This window comes from Anas acuta, chromosome Z, assembly GCF_963932015.1.
Source record: "Anas acuta chromosome Z, bAnaAcu1.1, whole genome shotgun sequence".
NCBI classification, from domain to species: Eukaryota; Metazoa; Chordata; class Aves; order Anseriformes; family Anatidae; genus Anas; species Anas acuta.
Genome location: NC_089017.1, coordinates 51857341 through 51882043, shown reverse-complemented (window position 1 = coordinate 51882043; position 24703 = coordinate 51857341). Strand labels below are relative to the sequence as shown.

Below are 24703 nucleotides of genomic sequence, written 5' to 3'. Positions count from 1 at the left end.
TCATTTTCATTGTCTTATGAAAATGGTTGTCTTCATGAAGACTGTTCTCTGCTTGCTTAACTGAGACAATTACATGCAGAGCTTGTGAATAGTTATGTGGTTTCAAATGATAATTTAAACTGAATGGTCTGTAAGAGGAAACAATTGCCTTTTAATCAAAGTCTGATATTCTGCAGGATGAATGTGAACTTAAATTCAGAGTGGTCCTGTGAGTATGTCATTATTTTGAAAATACAGAAAATAGGATATATCAACTCCATATTTATTCTAACTTACTGGTGTGCAAGTGTGCCCTTCTACCCTTACCTGCTATTACTTTCTGCTGAAAAAAAAAACCAACTAACACAAAACAAAAAAACCCAACAACTCTTAAAACCCAACAACTCTTAACACCCAAACTACATCTAAATATGTAGACTCAAAGATTGCATGCATGTACTACTGACAACTGATGGTTGTAATAGTTTTAGTTCAGAAAGTTTTTTCACAATGCATATTTTGTGCCTATGATTTAATCTACAAAAGGCAATCTAATAATATGCAAATATGTCAGTGAAGTGTCTATGCTGCATCTCAGAGTTGCAACTTTTAATGAGAGCTGCTAATTTTCATGTTGATGTACAGGTACAAATGGTCTTCTGCACACTATACCCTAAGTAATGACACTGAAAGAACAAGCTGATTTCTAGAAAGCATTTGGTCTGAAGTTGATTTCACAGAATTCATAGGATCACAGAATTGTAGGGGTTGGAAGGGACCTCAAGATAACATTGGGTCCAAACCCCCTGCCAAAGCAGGAGCCCTAGAGCAGGTTTTCCAGGTAGGTGTCCAGATGGGCCTTGAATATTTCCAGAGAAGGAGATTCCACAACCTCCCTGGGCAGCCTGTTCAGCTTTGTCACCCTCACTGTGGAGAAAGTTCTTTCACATGTTGGTGCAGAACTTCCTGTGCTCTGTCTTGTGGCCATTACCCCTTGTCCTGTCTCCACAAAACACTGAGAAGAGGTTGGCAAGATCTCTGCCTCCCACACTTAAGGAATTTATAAACATTAATAAGATCAATAAGATCTTCTCTCTTCTCATTAATAAGATCAATAAGATCTAGGGATTTCTTTAAAAGAAGGCTTTAAATATGTATGGTAAAGTTTTTTTTTTTTTTTTTTTTCCCTAGGAATTGGCTATGCCATGTCACTGCTGGGGCCTGCTATTGGCTATGTCTTAGGAGGACAACTACTTAATGTTTACATTGATATCCAGATCCCAGAAAGGTGAGAATTCTTTTGTTCTTTATTTTCATTTGCTAATTAGTTGAAGATTTTAAGAATTTTCTTCACATGAGGAGAAATGATTTTGTTTGGAAGATGCTGCATTTTCATGAACTTGATGTAAGAGAGAGTGCTGCTATTCCTATACTGGGGGATAGTTTTCTAGAAAATGTATCAGTTGACAAATAGTCTCCTATTCAGGAAGTAACACTTTGCATTGTAAAACTGTCTGGACTATACGAGTAATAAGCATTACTTATACTTTCGTATCCTGTATTTTCTGTATTGGCCGTCATACAACTCAGTGATTGTCAAGATTCTCTCTTAAAAGCCTTTGCCAATGCTTTAATATGCTACAGGATCTTAAAAACAAGACCAAATAGTGGTCTTCAAATCAGAATGAGTTTGAACAATGAATTGTAAAGCTGTATTTGGTAGAATGCAGTGTTATAACAGAGCTGATTAATATGCTTACTACTCTTTCAACAAATAAGAAATTGAATACATTTAGAAGAAAAGAAAATTACAGTATTCAACGACTTTTGTCATGTCTATTAGAAAAATAATTCCAGCTCGCTGACATTTGAAATTACTGGCTTGAGTTCATAAATTGTAAGCCTGCTCTTTGCAAATTATTTTTCCAGTACACAGATAGACCAAGATGACCCACGCTGGCTTGGGGCATGGTGGATAGCATTCCTTGCATGCTTTTTTGCAATTTGGTTTCTGATAATACCATTTTCATGCTTTCCGAAATACTTGCCAGGTAAATAATGTGCTTATTTGGTGTGATTTTGAGTTTTGTTCTTACTCCTCTTTAATTCTGTTCTTTATGTATTTTGGCTAAAACCTGATTTTATATATAGTTTCCAATATGTGGCTTTTCAAAATGAGAGGAATTGGCCAGAGGGAGGCTCTGGAAAGTACTGATGGGGCAGGGGGAATATGTACAGTAGGACTGGAAACAGGTAGAGTGTGGAAACTGATGGTTAAAGTTTGAAAGATGCTTGCAGCTAGGCTTCTAGGACTGTGTTTAAAGCTGTGGAGTTAGCACCGAGAATCACAGGTAACACCTATAGACTTAACTCTTGCATTGTAGTCTTGGCTATTGTGTTATGGCTATGGGTAGAATATTAATAAAACACGAATCAAAATATCCCAGAGCAGTCTGTTTAAAAATAATACTTTCAGTACATTTCCTGCTCAGGCAGAGTCCCTTGGAAAAGCATCCATCTAAAGCAACTTACTACTCATTATGTGGAAGAAGAAATGATGGAGGACAAGGAACAGTGAAACAGGGAACTAGGGGGAATGTGAGGATAAAATATTGAATGGCCTTCAGGGTAGTTTGAAACTCTTAGGATACCCTGATAATCTCTTAATACAGCCAAGGCTCTCAAATGGAAGCATGATTCCTACAGCCATTCTTTTTTTTCCCCACAGCAATAATGCATTGATCTTTCTATAGATCAGTAACAATACAATATTCCAGAAGTCTTGAGGTGTCTGAGCTGTCTTTCCCATGGAAATTTTGTAATATTGTAATGTTTTTTTTTTTATGTTTTTAAGCCTATGAACATTGTTATTTAAAATTTCTTTGTCAATAAATATGCACTTTTGTAGGAACAGCAAAAATACAGGCTGAAAAAATCTCTGAAACCCACAACGATGGAAGTGAAGCACTTGTTGAAACCAAGAATATTGGAGAGAGTTTTAAAGACTTTCCTGTTGCTCTTTTGGTAAGAAAATCTGGAATTTACTAAAACTGATAGTGTTTGGAGAATGAGACTCTTTTTCAGACTTTATGTAAGTCTTTATAAAGGCAACTGCTTCTTCATGCAACAGCGAAGTCTCCAGTGCTGCTGAGAACAACATATTACTTTATTTTGTTGATGCATGAGATTGTTAAAGCTTGAAAAGTATGTCAGTGAAGTTCATGAAAGTATCTGCTTTAAAGTGGCATTTAGTTTACGGGGTACAACAATGAAATTTCCTGAGTGTTTTGCTAATCTTTCTCCATACTTCCTCCATAGATTCTGTTGAAGAATCCAGTACTTATGAGCCTAATAATAGCTAGTTCTTCAGAAGCATTAGTTGCCACTGGCTTTGCCACGTTTCTACCAAAGTTCATAGAAAATCAGTTTGGAAAGACATCAAGTTTTTCAGCAACTCTTGGAGGTAATGTGTTGTGCGTTTTGTTTGCTTTTTTTTTTTTTGTTTTCCTTAACTGCTTTATCATAATATTTAAAAACTATTAATGTTATAGCTCAGAGATGATATAGGCTGTCTTGTATTTGTCTGAGGCTTTTGTGAGGATATTTATATGAAAACAACAGAAATTCTGTTTTCCACAGCAGAAAGTCATTTTAAGCCATTTATGCCTCTCTGAGGGAAACCTTGGTACTTAATTCATTGAGTGTGCAGATCTGAGTTGTCTGTAGGTTCAGTAATCCTAGTAGTAACATTCAAGGTGGAAATTTCTGTGCAGCTGAAACTAACTTACAATTTATTCCTCTGTTTTTGGTGAATAGCATTTAATTTTCCTTATTTAATATCAGCTGAAGGAACACGAAACCTTAGTCACTGTCACTTATTCTTATTATCTGACAGGCAAAAGAAATAGGTAGAAAATGGAAGGCTATGAAAAGCTGATCATTGCAGAAATAAATGCAATAATATGAAAGAGGTACTAGGTAGGATCATATGAGTAAATGATACAGTTATTTCTAAAGGACAGCAACAAGATCAAGGCAGAAAGGCAAATGAATACTTGCAATGTGTCAGACTTCTTAGTTCTGGAACATCTTGCTACATTACTTCAGCTGTAGAGTGCTGCAATTTAAACATATGGTAGTTGAACTGCTCTTTGTCCAACAACAATGTGTTTAGGAGAGACTTTGAGTGACTTACTCCTCTGGATAGTACTAGATAATTAGTACTATTGCTACTTGGTCATTGATTCAGAACAAAGTATCTGCAAGTTTTACATAAAAAAGAAATTGGAATACATGCTCAATTGTTAAACATCATTAGCAGTTATGTGAGAAACAATGTTCAGTTTTTCCTTTAGACCTTGTTTTAATTTATTTTAATTAAATACTGATAGTATTAATCCAATGTACAGTTTTAAAGAAATGCCTATGCTAATGTTGAAAGCCAGCTGCACCTGAACTAATGTTGATAACATACAGACTAGTTAGTTAAATGACTATTAACTACTTAAACTCTTTTGACTATGCATCAGTTCTCCAACTGTAACAGAAGTGTCTGTAAAACTAGTGATCTCAGCTCAGTGCAAATTACATTGAATTGTTTTTTGTACATATCGATTAATACAGCAAAACTGGGCCACCTAGGTCTTGAACTTAAATCAAGTTTCTGTAGAAACTTAAGACTTCATTGTCTTGTGCTGTCTGTTGTAATAACAGAACATAATTCTTATTATAAAAAGTTTATAGCACAAATGTGTAACAAAAGATGGATGTGAAAAATACTAAGAAGCCATGAATTTTCTATTTTCATAAAGCAGCCTACTGGTGTTCAGAGATTTCTGCACAGAATACATTACAGTCAAGTAATCTAGGTTTGCTGTGTTGAACTCTGATTTTGTACATCTATAAATTACACTGTCAAGCTGAACTTCTAGAAAGACTAAAAGTAATGTAAGGGTAGAAGAAATGACTTTTAGTGAAACTATTAAATTACTCATGCTGAGAGATTCTGGTAGGATGGTTTGAAAATGACATCATATGGGCTGCATCTTAAGAGGCAGGTAAGTATTGTGATTTTTTTTTACTTGAAACTGCTTTCTGAAATACTTCACTAATTATGTCTTGCATTCTTGTGTAATTGCTGGTGTCTTGTTTTTCTCTAGGGCTTGTATTAGTTCCAGCAGCAGCACTAGGCCAAGTCATAAGTGGCATCTTGGTATCCAAATGCAAAATGGATTGCAAAAACATAATCAAGTTCATGATAGGCACTTGTTCAGTGGCTCTACTGTTAAACACAGTGTTTTTATTTGCTAAGTGTGGGAATGAACCTTTCGCAGGTGTCTCTGAAACATATGATGGGTAAATATATTTTAATGCACTCTTGGGGTTAGTGTTAATGCTTAAAATAAGTAAGTTATGTCACAGAATACAAAACCTTTAAAATGTCATATCACTTTGCCTTGATGTAGGAAAATGGAAGTTTTATTAAAAAACAAACAAACAACAAAAACTCTAAAACCTTGTTCTTGGACTTGGCATGAAATAGATGACTAAGAGAATGTAAGGATACATTACACTTAAAATGTTCTAAGCATTCCTGGTCCTTGTGGAACAGGAAGGGTGAAGGGATGGGTACCTGCTTCTGTAGTGAGTCTACTTGTAGTAGAAATGGTATAAATTAGAACTAATTTTCTGTTTCTTTAAAACAGTAACAAGTCTTTTGTGTATTGTTTTATTACTCAACTTTTACAATCTAGGCAGCTCTTTTCTGAAATGAGTCTGTCTGCAGCAGCTTCATGAGGGAGAAGTGAGGGGCACTACAACTTAAATAATATTCAGTTTGCAAGCTCTTCCCTAGGAAAACAAAGTTATTGTAATATCTAATATCTGAAGTGAGAGGCAGACATGTTATGCAAAGGCAATATAGCTTAGTGACTGAAGCAGAATAATGAAATGGGTAGAATAACATGGTTAAGAGAAATGACTCAAAATATTTGATTAGCATGTATAAGGAGGACTCTTTAAAAAATATATACTTCTCTATCCCCTGGAGAATACATTTCTCATCAGAAATGAGAATACAGTTAATTACTTGTTTCTAGATCTTTATACAAATTATAATAGTAGAACTCTAGGATGAATGTTCTTCCTGTTCCTGTGAATAAAGCTTAATCTGGAAACAAGTGTGGCAGTAGAAAAAGTGAGTAAAAAATGAAGCAAGATTAAAAATAATTTTCCTCGAAAGTAAGTATGTTTTAAGAGAATGCAATTCTAATAATCCTTCAGCATCAAATGCACATGATGCTATCACCAGCATAGGCAGTATGTTATATAAAATGTATTATCATGCCCTATTAAGGAATTAACTGTAAAATTGTAAGGTTTAAATTCTCTTATAGTCTTAACACTTCTGTAAAATGAGCAATACTTAAACACAGGAAGAAGAGGGCTAGCTGTGTCAAAACTGACAAGTGGTCAGTTACTCCCTGAATTCATAACACAGAAGCAACTCCAGCTGCTTGAGGATATGCCAAAGAGCCAGAAGATGTACAAAATATTTCCAAGATTGTTCCAATAGCAGAGCATGAGTTGCTGTGCAACTGAATGAATAACTTCTCAATATTTCAATGTTGTCTACCCAAATCCCCCATTTTAGAAAAAGGTTAGGTTACCATAGAACTTCTACAAAGGTAGAAACTGCTCTGTTCCAGAAGGTCCAAAAGCATTTTCACCCAAGTGGAATGGGGGAAGAGGATCTTTTCTATCTTTCAGGTGCAATACTATACAATGCACCATAAAGATGTAGAAGAATGGGGGAAAGACAATGGAATTAGTTTTGACGTGTCTAAAACAAATGCATGTGGGTAATAATTCTAGGAAAAAATGGCAAACTTCTAATCAACAATTAGGCTTATATGGTTTCTTTACTTGATATTATCAGGCTTTTTATTAACTAATTTTAGATGAGCATATAATAATAGAATAGTACAGAAGAATCAGATCTTACTCAGAGGCAATTAAGTACACATTTTATAGGATATGAAAGTTACCAGTATTCTTAGGTCACATAAACATAACAGGGATATTACATATTTTTTTTTCCCACATAATAGCAAAGAGTGTGGAAGACTGACCAGGTATTTTTAATGTTTCTCCTTTAGGTAGATATGAAAACTTTAACTTTAGGTTAACAGGTCAGAAATTCAGAGGCCTTGAAGGCAGTAGTGATTGAATGTCAGGCTTCTGGTTCTGCAACAGTTGCTTTTGTATTTCTTAAGAGGATACATTCTGCTTAAACTCTGCCCAGCATGTTCCTTAAGCCATTATGGCATGCTATATGTTGATCATGCCTTTATATGAGAGTTATTTCCTGATGAGTAAAACCTGCTGTATATGTATATGGCAAAAATATCTTAAAAAGCATCTTAAAGTGTATCCCTTGTTTCTGCAAACTTTTTAAGCTTTTAAAAGGATTGGTCCCAGGAAAGTCAGGTAAAACTTTGATGAGAGAGTAGAAATTTAGTGCTATTACCTTCATACTTCATCTTTATAGAAAGATGAAGAAACTATACTTCATCACTCCTTTATACTTCATCTAGATGGCAGACTGAATAAAATAAACTTCACACTAGTGACTGGAGGGGAAAAAAACACACATTGAAAGTCTAAGGTATTACTCATTTAGATTATATCCTTACAACTTGCTATAACAAATGACATCACAGGCCTTTGAATACGCTGACACTTAAAACATGGCATTGCTTTAGGGTATGAAAAAATGCTAGCAGGAAGGTTGTTGTAGACACTTCAGATCTGTGAAAACTAGGATGTAAACTTGTGGAAAGTTTTTATAGTTAGATATTGAGCAAAATAATCAAAATAATCAATATATTGCTGATCATTGAAGAGGCTGTCCAGGAAATAGAATATGAAAATATTCATATTGTGACTAATACATATATATTGTGAACAATAACAGTGGACATACAATATAATTATGTAATGATCAACTAGCAAAAGGTACAGCTGAATTGATTTTCATCTTAAGTTAAGTGCAGTTAATTTGGTTTAAGTTTTGCATAACCTTAGCAGTTATTTAGTTCCAGCTGTGTTGTTGTAGACCTTTTACAACAACTTAGCATTAACCAATCCTGAAATAACTATCCACTCAGTATCCATTATCAACAATTATTCAGTTTTATCTAATTCACTGTTACACTTAATTTTAGCTCTTTCGAGACAAGACCTCCATCAGATTGAGTAGCACTAATATAGTGCTAGTTCTGAACTTCGTTTCCATGAAGGAATAAGCAGCTGAAATATGTAGTAGTAGTTAAAAAATATATATATATATTAAAAGCTTGTGGAACAATAGCCAAGTTTATACAATAGTTTACATATAAATAGCTTATATTAAATAGCATATGTTACTGAACAAATGATTCTGAAAGAATAAATTTTGAGAGTGTTTGAGAGTTGGCTTGGCAATTGATGTAGATGGACTTTTGTGGAGACTTTGAAGAAATCCTTTATGGCAAACATTCAATTTCTATTGAAAAATAGCTTGGTGGTGGTAATGAGGGAGCATTTTTATGTTTAGTAGCAGAAGCACATGAATGTTGGATTATTTCTGAGCTCCAATGTTAATGAACAAAGTGTATTGCTTTTAATAGCCCTCAGTGTTAACTGTGATAAGTTGTGCTATTAAATTAGACTAAGCAGAATGGTTTACCCCAACACATATGGTTTAATCTAGTATGTGCTTCAAGGAAGTGTTTTTGCCACACCTGTTTATCTAGTATTTCCTCAAAGTTGAAAGAACAGAAACTTATTTTTGTTCATTCCCACACATCTATGGGACTTTGTTTTGTTTTCTATTACAGAACACACAACCTGTAGAGCTTTTAAAGACTTTTACTTCCTTATAGTGCTGTGTTTCTCCAGGGGAAAAAAAAAAAAAAAGATAGAACAAGAATTTCCATTTCATAAGAACCTAGGTACATGAAACTATTTCTGTATTCTAATTTTTCTCTGAGAGTACTTCAAGTTTCAGTCCCCTTTTTATGTCAGAGAATTGAGACCTCTGCACATGTGGACAGAGGTCATATGTTGTCATTCAATTGATCAAGTATTTCTAGGCTTGACTGATAAGGCACTGTATGGAGAAACCAGTGATTAGAAAGTTACTTGTGAATTTACTTATGGTGTACTGGGATGCTTTAAACCAGAGCAAACTTGCTCTTGATTTTTCCCTATCTGAAGAATGAGCTAATGTGACATTGGTAGGGCTCAACTGTGCTGTTATAAAACTGAGTACATAAATAGACATGATGTCCCTAATACTCCATATGCAGTTTGAATGCAGTGTAACTAATCAGCTTAATTCCTGGAAAAAATATTTCTGCTCTTAGTTTTTATTACCATGTTAAATTCTCTCAAAGTATCCTAACTTTTAGGTAATGAATCTGAAACATTCAGATTACAGAACAATATTTCAGCTACTGACTCTCAGAATCCCGTTTTCAGTTGACTGTTTTCTGCTGACTGAACTTCTAGCCCATGATGCTTTTGTGCTTATTATGTGCACCACTATTAGAAAATCAAGTGTTTTTTATTTTCTCCTATTACGCCTTAAGACATAATGTCTTCCCACATCTCAAGTTGACTTTATATTAATGATATATTGACAATATATTAGGACCGCTTCAAATATAGGACATAGTATGGTTGTACTGGAAGCAAAATGCATAAATCAAGAACAGTTCTGTATTTACTGTGCACGGTCATCTGGGTTCTGGAGTGATGTAGATGCCTGCACAACAGGGTTAAAGATTGTAGAAATGCAATGGGTTTGCAACTTGACTTGAATCCAAAACAACAACAAAAAAATTTGAAATATGATTAATAGAATAAACATCACCAAATACTGGGTTTAATCTTGCTGCATTTTTAAGACCTTACAACTCAATTTATTCAATTTTAATATGTATGTGGGATAGTAGAGACAGTAGAAGAACTCGGTTGAGACATGGAGTTTTCATCTGTTTTGTGAATGTATTTTGGAGAAATAACGTATGGAAGCAATAATAGCACAAAACAGCTACATGCAGAATAAATAGGAATTTCCTCTATAGTTGTATGTAGCTACTAGGAATATTGTTTTTTTGAACAATTATGTGCATAAATAATGTGAACTAAATATTTTGTGATTCATTATCCTATAAATACTGTATTGCTTATTTACATAACTGCTGTTTTTTTATTAAAATGCCTATTTACCTTCCAGAACAGGCATGCTACATAACTTAACAGCACCATGTAATGCTAACTGCAAATGCTTACGTTCTACGTACTACCCAGTTTGTGGCAGAGATAAAGTCCAGTACTTTTCCCCATGTTATGCAGGATGTACATCATCTCTTCTTACCAACATGAAAAAGGTACTTTATCTTATGCAGGTAGCTGACCTGGTCTGTTTTTGTTTCATACAAAAAGTATCAAATGTGGAAAGTGTTGTTCCCCTAGTATGCCGGTAAATCACAGTATTCTGAAACTAAGTGGTAATTACTACAGGAAAGGTTAATGTGCATTGGAAGCAAATATTTGTCAGTAGGATGAATGTTGATATGCTTCTTACTTGTGCAGTGTCGCTGCTACTAAACTTTCTATTCAGAAAACACATCAAACCTGAATTTACTTTGAATAAAATAGGCAGTCAGAAAAATAGAAATCAGCAACTGCCTTGACATTAAGCAGCAGTACTTACCCTGATCTTTAAGCATAATATAACGTCTATTGTATGCAAAGCAATCTGTTTCTGTGTGTCTGCATCCCTGAATGTCAGTTTGCTCTGGTGGTATGCCATGAATGCGGTAAGCCAAAGCCATGAAAGTTGCGGTTATTATCTAGACTTCCCAGAATTGAGTCTTTTGTGCTTGTCTCTTTTGCGCTTGTCTCTACTAGCACAAGAAACTCTTTAGCAGTGTTGTAGGCAGATAAGTCTTTAAAATGTAGGCAAGAAAAGGATGATGGTGGGTGACTACTTTCTGGCGAATAACTGGACACTTTGAATTATACTTTGTTTTAAAACAAATAGAGTGGATTTAAATGGAGAACCTGAAACTATCCCATTTGTTCACATCCTTACAAAAGCAACTCATTACTTCTGTTCTTTACCACTTAAGTTTTTGAGTAGATATCTTCTCTTTTCTTGTCAAGTACAGCCTGCTGTGAAAACCAGCTTGTTTATAACCAAGACAATAGAGACAGATGATCTGAGACTTTCTAAAAACTCAGAATGAGAACTGTTGCAATTTTTAGTTTGTTCTCCCACTGTAACTGGATAATTTTTACTAAGCCTGAAGAATGAGGCTTGAGGAAATAGTGGCATAAGTAGATTTAAATCTAAAGAGTGAACACTGTTTTAGTGTAACAATTTTTTGTAGTTAAAGTTGCTTGGAGTAAAATTTTTCAATTGAATAGAAATAATCAGCAGCTTTGTTTAATAAATAAGGTAACAGTTAACAACAGCTAACGCCAGTACTGGAAAAACTTTTTGAAAACCATGTTAGAGATAGTTTGTTGTACGGGAACTGCAGCTTTTGACAATACTTTATTTAGAAGTGAGACATTGCAAATGAAACATTTCTTTCACCTGGGGAAAGAAAAAACAGACGCTAACCTGTGACACTGTACATGGTGTTTATAATATCTGTGAGGAGATTTGTTTGAAAGTCATTTTCACAATTATATGTAAAAATAAAACTAGGTTTGGAGACTCCGAAGCTTGCCCTTTCCTAATTATAAACAATGTTTGCTGCTGATTACCTTCATTGATAGATAGTAAGATTTGAGCATGAAAGCTAGCTTTTCAAGTTTTATTTTGCTGGTCTTGTATAACGTTGTGTATTACATATGACTGTGGCTCTAGCTGCAGGATCTCCTTTAGTTTTATGCCTTTTGTGTTTGTCTCAAAACTTGTTACTGTTTTTATATCAAAAAAAAACAACAAACAAACACAGAAATAGTTGCTGCTCAGGTGAGCTGGATCAGTCAAGTTGTGCTGAACTGGTTTTAAAAATGAGGGTTACCTGTTATCTGATCATGAGAAAGCAGACTGTTTCCCATACTGTGAAATAAGTTTATTTTTCTTGTTTTCCATGGGATGCAGACATACTGAACATCTACAATGTTACTGCCACTCTTCGTTCTTAAAGCTAAATTTTGTTTTACAAATTATTTATAGGCTTACTACAACTGTTCCTGTATTGGGAAGCTGAAAATAGAAAATGGTTCAGAAGACAATCTCTATGAAGCTATACCTGGAAAATGTCCAACACAATGCACAGTTCTACCTTTATTTCTGATCTTCTTCTTTTTTGCTGTTGTTTTTACATTTATGGCTGTTACTCCAACAACTGTGGCCATTCTCAGGTACGTTTTTGGGCTCAGAGGAAAAAAAGCATTTTGGTGAAAACTCTAATCGGTGAAATCTTCTAAATCATTTCATTTTTGAGTACAGATTCAAACCAATGTGCAAGGGGATTTCCTGTTGTAGTATTTTGTGGATAAAGCAGGCAGTACTTGAAGCAGAGTATAATCATGTCATTGTTTACTATCTCTATAGCTACATTTGCTTAGCAGATACTGTTTGAATCCATAAAAATAACCTTTTCCAACTTTTAGCAAAAGTAAAAAGCTCCTGTTTTCATGAGACCACGCTTTTGGCTGCTTTCTTGAAAAGAACACAGTAAATGTGCCACATGCTTGGATGAAGAAATTATTCAACTACCCTGTGTATGTAGTTCCAGTTTTTTAAATTTTACCAATAAAATAATAAAACAGTCAATAGGTACTTAATTCTAAATTGACTGTCTAATTGTGTTCCAATGTGTAAAATTGTACTCTGACAGGAACTGTAGGCTACCTATCATATTAATGTTGTAATAGGGGGATTTGATGACAGTCACTAATATAAAACCTGACAGCATGTATGTGTTTAACTGCTGGCTTGGCTGCTTTTCAGATCCCTAACACTCTAACATTCATATGCATGAAAGCTAGATACACTTTTTTAGTGGAAGTGGAGCTGTTTCACTTTATGTTGAAATGTGACTTATACCTCCAATATTTGTGGAGAGAAAATATTCATGATGAATAGACATGTATACTCGTGACGTGATGCTTGGATGAGGGGAAGCTGTTATTTTCTTGTCAAGTTTTGGGGTGGGATGAGGAATGATATTCTGCAACTGTACTTTGTAGTAATCTCATGTTTAGGGTTGGTGTAAACCTGAGCTTAAGAATTTATCCTGTTAGTCTGGCTACAGAAATTTTACATGATCTTCAGAATTGAGCTGACAATTTTATTCTGTTAATTCTAAACAGTAACGTTCGTAATTTGGAATCTTTATATAAACTGAAACAATGAAACAGTTTCTGATGAGAGGACTGTAAAGCAGTTTAAATTTTGAAAAAATTTAAATAGCTAAATGTGAGTTAAATGACTATAGCATATTCTATCTCTTCAGCAAACTTATTCTGTATGCACTGAAGTGTAAATCTAGGTGTTTCTGACATATTCAAGTGCTAGAACTAAACACCCACACTATGTAAGACTGCTCATTCTCTTACCTGTGTTTGCCTGTATGGTAAAGGAATCCTAACAGTGGCAGGTGCTAACTGCTCATTTTAGGTAAAGTACTTCAATATACATCCTACACTGAGTAAACAAAATGCTGCAGAAACTTAGTTGTATAAAAGAGGTAGATCAAGTTGTGTTAATCTTTGTGTAGTTTCTTTAAGACATTATCAGGATAAAATGTTTGCTGCTAAAAAATATCTGAAAGAAATGGGTAGGAGGTAAAATCTACTAGTTTTATATTAGAAATAATATTGACTTCTATAAGATAGTCACCCAACCTTATAATTAATCACTTCTGGCCTATGTAAATGTTATAAGGGTGTTGTGCTGTAACCTAGACTCGATTATGTATTGCTTCTTCAGGTACAGTAGCTCAGGATTAACATTCTGGCACGGGCCTTAAATCCTGAAATCCTTGGTTGCTCTATTGAAAAGATGTTCAACAGTGTATCAGGGTGCTGTTAGTAAGCTAGATTTTTGATTAGATTGTTTTGTTAAGCTAGTTTAATTTCATTTCCTTTAACCTCTTGTAGGAATAGCTTTTATATTTATAATATTCATTGGTCAAAGAATCTCTTGAAGTCCTTTAGTTATTTGTTCTGCACACAGGATTTCTAAAAACCCTGGTAAAAGAATATATTAAGCTAAAAGATATTCACTGAGGAATATAGCTGAGAAATGGAACAGTTAAAACTTGTTTTCTGTATTAAATTGCATCTTGTTTACAGATGTGTGCCAGATAAACAGCGTTCATTTGCTCTTGGAGTACAGTCAGTATTTCTACGACTACTAGGTATGACTTCCTTGTTGAAACTCCTGTTTCTCAATCTCCTTTTGACATTTTTCTAGACTTCAACATGATGTATTAAGAAGCTTTCAGATGGGTGGGTAGCAGCCTTTTGTTGGCTTAGAAAATGCACTTATTAGAAGGCAAATTCTATCAGAATTCCTATTGGTTTTAAATAGGTATGCTTGTTCATTTTTGCCTTTCTTGTTATTTATATATATGCAAGAACAAAATGTCAGTAAATGTCATTCTTTCAGCAAAAGGCACCTTCCGTCACTTCTGTCACTTTCTCCAAAAGGAAGCACATTCTAAAGGTTGATGGAAATTTTACTAAGAATTTGAACTGCCTGCAGTGACTGTAGTTAAAGAAGGCAGCACCTAACAACATTACTACTGATATTTATGCTATAGACTTAATGGATCATGCAGGGACCCTAGAGAGAGGATTTGTAGTGATGACATAGCTGCATGTTTCCTCAAGAACAGCTTAGTCCTTAAGCAGGTTAGGTAGACATGCAGTGATGTACCTCAAGTGTATAATAAAACTGGATGCAAACCACTTGTGATCTATAAAGCATTGTTGTGATAAAAATCGCACAAATATAGTGAATTCTAAGCAGGAATAATATTAAATGATATTCATTCTACCTTACATTTTTCCTAGAAGCTTGACTACATCAGAGTAATGGGAAAATAATATATAATCAAACACATTAACATAACAATGTTTTGTTCCTCTGCACTTGGAATAAGTTAGTGTGTTACACAAAGGGACTTGCTTTTCCATCAGTTAAAATCCTACTTCAATAATTACCTGTTCTATCCCCTAATTCTAATTACGTTTTTCCAATGAAAATTATGAAAAGCTAAGTCTTTGAAAAAAAAATTGCTTGGAGCTGTATATATAACAAATTCTGTGCATCCTACTTATTCACTGAGGTCAGTTGAAGAGATGTTTGCTATGTAACTAATACAAGCATTTTAACTGAAGTCATGGGGCTTACTTCAATGTACCTTTAGCATGTGGCTCTCCTACTTTATCTTCCCCACCAGCTTGACATTTCACACTATGCATTAAGATTGGGTAAGACCATTACAAACATTTCAACATGTTGCCCTGTTTTCTTAGGTACTATCCCTGGACCAATTTTGTTTGGTGTTGCAATAGATAACAGCTGTACTCTGTGGGATATTGATGAATGTAAAACTAAAGGAGCCTGTTGGGTGTATGACAATGAAAGAATGGCATATCTGCTGATGGGCATAAGTAAGTGACTTCTTTATATTAAATACATGTACAGGGTAATATGATGACCTTGACTGCTAGAAGGAATTGTTTTAAAACAACATTCAGCTTTTGTTGTCTTAGTAGTGGTCTTTAAAGAAAAAAGCATCAGCAACAACAAACTTTTGTTTTTCCTAAACAGAAAAAGCAAAATATTGGGGTAAGGAGCAAGACTCCACTAATTGGTCCTTAAAAAAACAAAAAAAGGCCTATACAAAAATTTAAACATAATACAAAATTGTTTTACTTTTCAAGTCTTTTTTTTATTGTCACACTTTACTGAATTTAAGGGCTTAGTGCACACACTTCAGTTTTAACTATTTTGGTCTGTTTACAAATGAAGGTGTAAGAGGAACTCACTCTTGTCATATTTAACTTCTTTTTATTCAATTAACAATATGAAAATATCTTTGAACAGTAGAGAATTTTTTCCCAACTTGTCTAACAAGCTGCTCCTTTCAAGTTTATGCATGTCTGGGGGAGGGAATACAGGCTAAGTGTACAATTGTGATAAATGCAGTTTTCCTATCTTCTGGTAATTGTGGTACTTAAAGTGTGTAAACTGAACTGCTAGCATCTAATATTTAAACTAAAAAATAAAGTCTCAACTTCAGGTTTCAGTATCTCTCAGGCATATTTCACTGATTGAAGGTAATCCCACCCATAGTTGGTCAAAACACCAGTCAGCACCACTGGTGTTGAATATGAATAACTTTTGAAATGTTATTGAAATTGAAATGAATAACTTCTTAAGATAGCTGAGGAAGAATACTTACCAGGCCTGTTGTACATGGGCAGTTCTAGTTTGAGGAAAATAGAATACTGATGCAACAAAGAACAGTGAAGCAAGAAATAAGGAAGACTTGCACTTTAGGCTATAATGGGGTGAAGAAATACAGAACTGAAGTAATGGCAATAGCAACTGCTGCAAGCAAGAACCAACAGGCAGATGAGAGGTCTAAAGTCAGTTGAAATGCTGACTATACCTGCCCTTTGCTCATCTAAAACACATTGAAATTTGTAGTATCAATTAAAAAAGCAATTGAAATCTTGCAGTGTGAAACTTTATGAATAGGTGAAATGGTTTTGTCTCAACATTGAAGGACTCTTCTGTTCTTTGCATTCAGGTGCTGCTTGCAAAATCATCACAATCATCTTTGTGATCATGGCAATACTTTTGTATAAGCCTCCACAAACAAGTCCAGCCCTGTCACAAAAGGATTCAGAAATGGTGACTGCTATACACACATAAATTGTGAGCAAATCAGGGAGTTTCAAAAGAAGCCAATAAGAGTAAGCACTGTTAAGACACTTATACCAAAGTTCTTGTACAAAATAAAATATAAAAGATAATATTTAATTCTTGAACTTTAAACTATTTATGAATGTGTATCACATTCTTTAATTTGCTGAATGTGATATTTAGTATTACATTTTGTATATCCAAAAAAATCCGTATGTTTCTAGTTTAATTTTGAATGTTGAAGTGAAACAAAGAGTATTCCAATCAAAAAATGGCAAAATGAGATGAACGGGACTGACTGAGTCACATTTTCCCTGCCTATACAGTAATACCTAAGGGAGGAACTCTAGTGGGAGAAAATGTGGAACTTGGTATGTTAAAGGGAACTGTCAATGTTTAAAATGGGGATTACTTTTATGTGCACATTGCCTGGGCTAGTACTTCAAGTATGGATTCTGACTGTAGATACACTTGGGTGTTTGCAAGTATGGACATGTTTTAAATATTTTTACATGTTATCCTAATGGCATTAATTCACTTCTTAGTATTTGTAGAAAACTGTAAATAGTTATAGGTAGCTGCATTTGACAGCACAGTGTTTTGTTAACTTAAATGCATTAGTTTCTATTTGAAATATATAATAATATATACAGAAAGTTGCTGTCAAGCTTCTTTCTTTAGGGAATGTCAACACTTTTTCTATAAATTTTGACAATAAAACCTATTTTCTTAAACTTCTGTGTAAGCTGTGTCATTTCTATGTGAGTGAGTTAAGAAGCCTAGGAGTCAAAGAAACAAAAAGCTGGAAAACAAATAAGTATACCAATGTTAGAAGCAATAAAACATGGCTTTAATTATCCTGTTGTGTACTGTGTATTATTGAAGCTGTTTCTGTTTCACATGACAGATGTGACTTAGCCACTCTTACTGGGTATTAAACTGCATTGCCTTCTACTGAAATATCATTCAGTATTGACTGGGTTGTTTTAATAAGCAAGATATTCTCTGCACTTGTGTTGGTTAATGTAAACCAATTATCTTGTACACTGGTAGTGAATGCCAGTTTTATGTAGTGATGTGTACCCATCTTCTGTGTTTACATAACTCTTCTTATTGACTATCAAAACTTCAAACAAGTACTACAATGAAGTTTTGTAGCAAATGAGTCATATTTCATCTGAGTCTCCAAAGCACGTAGTGCTTAAACTAGGCAGATGTAAGTAGACAGCTCAAGAAAATCCTGCAGTTATTCAGGTAGGCCTGTTCAAAGGCAGAGGGGGAGAGGAGGTTTGAGCAGAAGAAGATGACTATACAACCCTAAAGCACAAGACCTCATGTTTTTAAGACAGGAGAAAAGTGGTGGAAGACAATTCAAAACAATTGAAGTTAGGCTTTCTCTTGTTGAAAAACTCCTGATAACACACCTGCCTTATGAATGGACTTACAGTGAGGTGGCTTACTTCCCTTGAAAGATCTAGTGATCTTCAAAGTTTGGGAATATGGCCTAAAACTTTGAATTTGTTTTCCTGCTGAGTTTCTCCATGTGAGGTATAGAAAATCACTTAGTAGTAAAGATGTGTAGTGTGGTAGCTAAGCTGGCAAACTTTCTTCTCTTGGTCTGACTTGAGATGTGAGATCATAGTTTAGTTTATACTGGTTATCGTGTTTGGTTGTATTACAAAATTTGTCAGGCAGAGCAACAGGACCTTCCTCTTCTGAGGAAGTTATTAACGCTCTCAGTTGCTCTTAGTTCCTATTGGGGTGGCTATTTGGGTGGATAAGGAAGGAAGTATTGCTGTGGTGTAAAGTTACAGTTAAGGTTAAAGGCTGTTGCAACTTAGAATTTAACTTTTGACTTGCTGAAGATAACATGGGCTAGTTAGGAAGACCAACACAATAGATAGAAGGGAGATAAAATGCATAGAGCTGGGTAGATTTACTCATTTTACTCATTTACCTTGCATTATAAAAACATTAAATTCTCTCTCCAAATAAATAGACAAAGCGGTGGATAGCATGTTCAAGGTTTTACTAAATAGAGGTAAATGTCACAGATGAGCTGACAAGGTCTGTCTTGGTATTTAGATAGTGTTGTGGATTGAAAAAAATGTCCCAGATAATGCGATTAGAGTGTACTCTCAGCAACATCACAGATACTACAGAAGTATGAAGGGCCATCCAGAGGTATCATGACAAGCTGGAGAAATGAATATACAGAAACATGAAGTTAAATGAAGGGAAGGTAAAATCAGTCTCAAGTGTATGTAGACTTGTACATACAATACAGGACAACCACCTGGAAAATAGCTCTGCAATGAAAGCTTATGGTAGGAAAGGTGATGAAGAGGTGGCAGTATGCACTTTCAGGAAAAAAAAAAGGTCATAGGCTACACTAGGCAGAGCACTACTAGCATTTTAAAATCTGCTCAACACTGGTGAGCCTGCAGTGCTCTTTAGTTTTGGGTTCCTCAGCCCAGGAAAGTTGCAAAATTGCTGGAACAAGTATGCTGCAGGGCTACAAAGATGGCTAAAGATCTGTAGCATCTTTCATATAGGCAGGCTGAGAGAGCTGCTCTTGGCATGGAGAAGAGAACGCTCAGGGGGATCTTACCAACACGTGTAAATATCTATCTGATGGCAAGAATGAAAAGAAGGAAGCTGAACTTATCTCAGTAGTGCCCAACTGACCGGACAAGAAGAAATGGTCACAAACACATGAAGTTCCACTGGAACTGTAGAGGGATTACATGACAAGATTTCGGTAACAGGAGGCTGCAGGGTTGAACTCTGAGAAGATTCCAGCAGCTGCTCAATGTTAAATGAGGGCCAGTTTCAGCTGGCTCCAGAGGGACCTGCCACTGCCCAGAGCCAAGTCAAAAATGAGTGTTGTTTGGGCCTCTGTGAGAACAGATTTAACAAAGGGAAAAAAAACAAAAAAAAAAAAACAACCAAAACTGATGTACAACAGCAGCTGGGAGATAGGAATGAGAAATAGCCCTCTAGCCCCCCAGGTCAGTGGAGGTGCTCCAGCATGCAGCAGCAGTTCCCCTGTGGCCTGTGGGGAGGCTTCTGGTGGAGCAGGCTATCCCCCTGCAGCCCATGGGTCCCACATGGAGCAGATCTCCATGCCGCAGCACCCCCATGGGTGGAGGAGCCCCCGGTGGAGCAGGTGAATGTGGCCTGGAGGAGGCTGCGCCCCATGGAGAACCTTCGCAGGAGCAGGCCCTGGGCTGGAGCTGCAGCCCGTGGAGAGGAGCCCACACAGGGGCTGTTTTATTTTTTTTTACTAGGAGGGCTGTGAAACACCGGAACAGGGTGCTCAGATGTTGTGAAGTCTCCATTCATGGAGGTATTTAGAACCCAATTTGACCTGATCCTGGATAACCTATGCTAGCGGACCTTTCTCAGTCAGGGGAGTTGGACTAGACGATCTCATGAGGCCCCTTGCAACTTACTTGCTTCAGTGATTTTCTGAAATAGTTATTGTGGTCTTTGTTCCCCTTTGTATATGATGTGTTAGTTCTTTAACTTCTGTATGGATTCTGGCAAGGGAAGACCTACTTGTTATTGCACAGTTTTTCTTTTTTTTTGTTTTTTTTTTTTTTTTTTTTTTGTTTTTGTTTTTTGTTTTTTGTTTTTTTTTTTGTTTTTTTTTGTTTTCTAGCGTATGTATATATCAGCTTGTACATGTACATCAAATTAAACTATGTTCAGAATCTAACACTGTGTGTGTGTATTGCTAGGTGGTAATATTTCCGTTCATGCTAACACTCCTGATCAACAAAACATTTCAAACAGCAGTTGACAGTCTTTTGTGACTTATATATATATGCTCTGTGAACTCCTATTTAATATGCTTGTACAATCCTGAGTATTATCCAAAATAAAGATGATTTAAAAGTTTTTGAATGTTGCATCTTCTAAGTAGCATGACTATTTTTAAAAACTATTCCTAGTGCAAATAAAGGAAATCCAACACCGTAGACGATAAAATGCCTTAATCTCTGAGGCAGAAGAAAGCTTTTAACTGAGTATATTGCCTTGCATTTCCAGCTCAAATAAGGTCTCCAGAGTCCTTCTGGAGCCTCAGCTTGGTAAATTTCTGTTGCTTTCTTGGCTAGTATTTTATTTTATAAGTTTCTAAAACGTTTTTGAAGTATAGTTTACTTACTCACATTAGCTAGTTTTGTTTTTGCTGTAACTTTTGGATATCTAAAGTTCTAAAGTAATAGTAAATTTCAAAGCATTTTGTTTCTTTTTAGATTTTAATGTGCTACTTGTATGGTTTGCAGGATAGAGCTCCACCAATAGGTTAAACAAGTACTTGCAGAATACGAAAAATCAAACAAACAAACAAACAAACAAACAAGTATAATTTTTGAGTATTGACTTCAAATGTGCATTTACCTAGCTGACAACCTACCTCTGAATTCAGAAGAGTATTTGGATCTTCCAGGATTACACCTTCTTTACTATAAGAACAGCAAAGTTCTTTGTAACTGAAAAAGGTGAGATGAATATTTCTTAACAAATGATTTCTTAACATTAAGCGATACCCACACACGTTATGACAGATTTAAGGGCAGTGTTAGGACACTTTTTTTTTTTTTTTTTTTTTTTTTTTTGATCATAAACACATGTATATTCAGCCATTCAAGTTCTACCCAGCAAAGGGAAAAAAGTTAGCTAGACAATTTGTTTATGTAAATGTCTGTTTTGCTTGTGGCAATTCTTAAGCATAATTCTTGTGCTGGAGTCCCCAGAGCTGAAGGCAGTGCTCCAGATGGGGTCTCATGAGAGCAGAGCAAAGGGGAAAAATCACCTCTTTCCCCCTTCTGGCCATGCTTCTTTTGATGCAGCCCAGGACGTGGCTGGCTTTCTGGGCTGCAGGTGCCCATTGCTGGCTCTCAAAGAGCTTCTTGTCAACCAACACCCCCAGGTTCTCCTCAGGGCTGCTCTCAACCCATACTCTGCACAGCCTGTATTTGTCCATGAGATTGCCCCAGCGCAGATGACTTTCACTTGGCCTTGCTGAAATTCATGAGATTCACATGTGCCTCAAGCCTGTCCAGCTCCCTCTGAGTGTCACCCTCACCACAGAGCTTGGTGTCATTTTTCAACTTGCTGATGGTGCACCAGATCCCACTGCCATGTCACTGACAAAGGTGTTAAACAGCACCAGTACTGACCCCTGAGGAACACTACTTACCACTGGTCTCAGCCTGGATATTGAGCCACCAACTGCAGCTGTCTGAGTGTAGCTGTCCAGCCAACTGCTTACCCACTAAATGGTCCATCTGTGAAATCCATCTTTCTCCAATTTAGAGACACAGACGTTTTGCAGGACAGGGTCAAATGCTTTGTACAAGTCCAGGTAGATGATGTCAATTGCTCTTCCCCGATTCTCCAATGCTGTAACCCCACCATAGAAGGCCACTATATTTGTCAGTCATGATGTGCCCTTAGTGAAGCCATGTTGGCTGTCACCAATCACCTCCTTATGTGCCTTCACATAGTTTGCAGGAGGATCTGCTCCATGATCTTGCCAGGAACATGTGTCAGAAATGACTCCTGAGAGTTGTTCTCAATGTATTTATCTTTGAAGTCAAATTTAGCTGTTTCTCACTTGAGAAAAGGCCTTGTGTTCCTGAAAACAAATTTTAGTGTTCAAGGCATGTGAACTGATCTTAAAACTATTTCTGCTATCTGCAAATCTTGTTCTCTCCCTGAGTACACTAAGGCTACAGTGAAGTAGCCCTAGTGATAGATACTTCCAACTAAAAATGTTTATTTAAAGCTTTCTTCCTTCATTTTTACTTGGAAGTGGTGATGAACTACTCAGCCCTGGTGAAGCCACACCTGGAGTACTGTGTCCAGTTCTGGGCTACCCAGTACAAGAGGGACATGGAACTACTAAAGCAAGTGCAGAGGAGGGCTACTAATATGATTAGAGGACTGGAACACCTGTTGTATGAGGGCAAACTGAGAGAGCTGGGCCTGTTTAGCTTGGAAAAGGAAAGACTGAGGGGAGACCTCATCAATGTGCATACATGTAAATACCTGAGGGGAGGGTATTGAGGGGATGGAGCCGCTCTCTTTTCAGCTGTGCCCAGTGACAGGATGAGAGTCAGCGGGCAAAACTGAAGCACAGGAGGTTCCAGCTGAATATGAGGGGGCACTGCTTTACTGTGAGGGTGACAGAGCACTGGAACAGGTTGCCCACATAGACTGTGAAGTCTCCTTCTCTGGGGATATTCAAAACCTGCCTGGATGCCATCCTGCACAAAGTGCTCTAGGTGATTCTGCTCAGCAAGGGTGTTGGACTGGATGATCTTCAGATGTCCCTTCCAACCTCGGCCATTCTGTGATTCTGTGATTCTGTGAAGCTCTTAAGATGCAAAGTAGCTATACAAGAGTCATTTGTTGACCTTAGTGTATCAGGATCTTTGTTCTTTTAAAAATTAATATTTAACTGAAACATTTTAACATTTTTTTGACCTTTATTTCTGTGTTTTGTCATTACTTCTAGCAGACGGTTTGTTCCTCAAGAGTCACTTTTGCATTTCCATACATTAACAAACATGCCTTTTTTTTTTCCTCCCCCACTTTTTTTTTTTTTTTCCCCCTCTTTCCTCAGCATCAACGGCTTTTCTGCTCAAGAGGTGAGAAATCAAGAGCACCCAAAACTCTAGAAAATTAGATATATTCATTCTCTTTTTTGGCTAAGTCAAAAGGGCAGGTTTACAGCATGTCCTACTGATCCATTCTCTGAAATATCATAGAAGGAAGTGAAATTTTGTGACATGCTGTATGGTTGAATAAACTGAAAAACAAACAAACAAACAAAACAAAACAAAACAAAACAAAAAACCAACACTGGGACTGCCAGTACTGCAAATTACTTAGCCATAGATTGTCTCACCTTTAAAATTTAAATGTTGCTGCTCCCTTTTTAATTTTTTTTTATTTCCCCATGAGATTTACCAGGGAGTGACAGTAGCTTGAGGCTAAACCTCTGATTCAAACTTAGCTCTTATGTTTCCTTTTATCTGAAAATCAAGACTGTTCTGCAGAGGAAGGACTATGATAAGAGAATTTTAAGCTGTATTTGGAGAGCTGAAGCTGGAACTCTGTTGAGCTAAGTTAATTCTTTGTATTTGAGTACTTCTACAGAATGTATGTGTAGCTTAACACTGAAGTTCATTGCAGTGGCAAGAGAACATTCCTCCCAGCTTCATGAATACCAAGAAAGGGGAAAATCTGAATTTTATTTTTCATGTGGCTATCGTAGGTAACATTACTTAAAACTGAATGTATAAATTCATTTGTATACTTACCTTGCTTGCAGTGTCTCTTTGCACATGACAATATATACTTAAAAAAGATGACCTGGAATGGCAAGATGTAAGCAGAGTACACCCTAGTGTTTCTCTGTAATTCATGGACTGAAAGATGGGAAGCTTAGGAATGGTGCAGCTTGCTAGATGTTTTTACGTATCTGATGTTTAGTTGTTGACCACTACTGAGGTGGTAAGAGATGGCATTATAGTGCTTCCTGGTCTAAAACATGTTAAAATTAGATCAGGTGTAAATGTATTTAAGAAAATTACTGATTTTTACTGAAAAATTACTGAAAATATATCTTTCAGCTCTGAAAGTCTTCAAAAGGGTTGTGGATTGAGTAGTATTTTAGTTTTGAAATGAATGTATGTGAAATACTTCTATTATCTTTTGTTATAGAAGGAAAACAAAATTTTTAACTTCCCCTCC

General features: G+C 36.0%; 1 protein-coding gene across 2 annotated transcripts in view; it reads left to right on the top strand.

Moving 5' to 3' along the window:
- The window catches only part of SLCO4C1 (solute carrier organic anion transporter family member 4C1), a 32525-nt gene extending 14858 nt beyond the window's left edge, over window positions 1–17667 (top strand). For both annotated transcript variants that reach the window (XM_068667330.1, XM_068667329.1), the window contains exons 4-13: window positions 1171–1267; window positions 1909–2030; window positions 2888–3003; window positions 3298–3442; window positions 5139–5334; window positions 10262–10415; window positions 12221–12408; window positions 14347–14411; window positions 15535–15672; window positions 16818–17667. In XM_068667330.1, the coding sequence (XP_068523431.1) occupies window positions 1171–1267; window positions 1909–2030; window positions 2888–3003; window positions 3298–3442; window positions 5139–5334; window positions 10262–10415; window positions 12221–12408; window positions 14347–14411; window positions 15535–15672; window positions 16818–16942 (1346 nt within the window). In that variant the 3' untranslated portion in view covers window positions 16943–17667. The remainder of the gene's footprint in view (window positions 1–1170; window positions 1268–1908; window positions 2031–2887; window positions 3004–3297; window positions 3443–5138; window positions 5335–10261; window positions 10416–12220; window positions 12409–14346; window positions 14412–15534; window positions 15673–16817) is intronic.
- Window positions 17668–24703: the final 7036 nt, after the last annotated feature.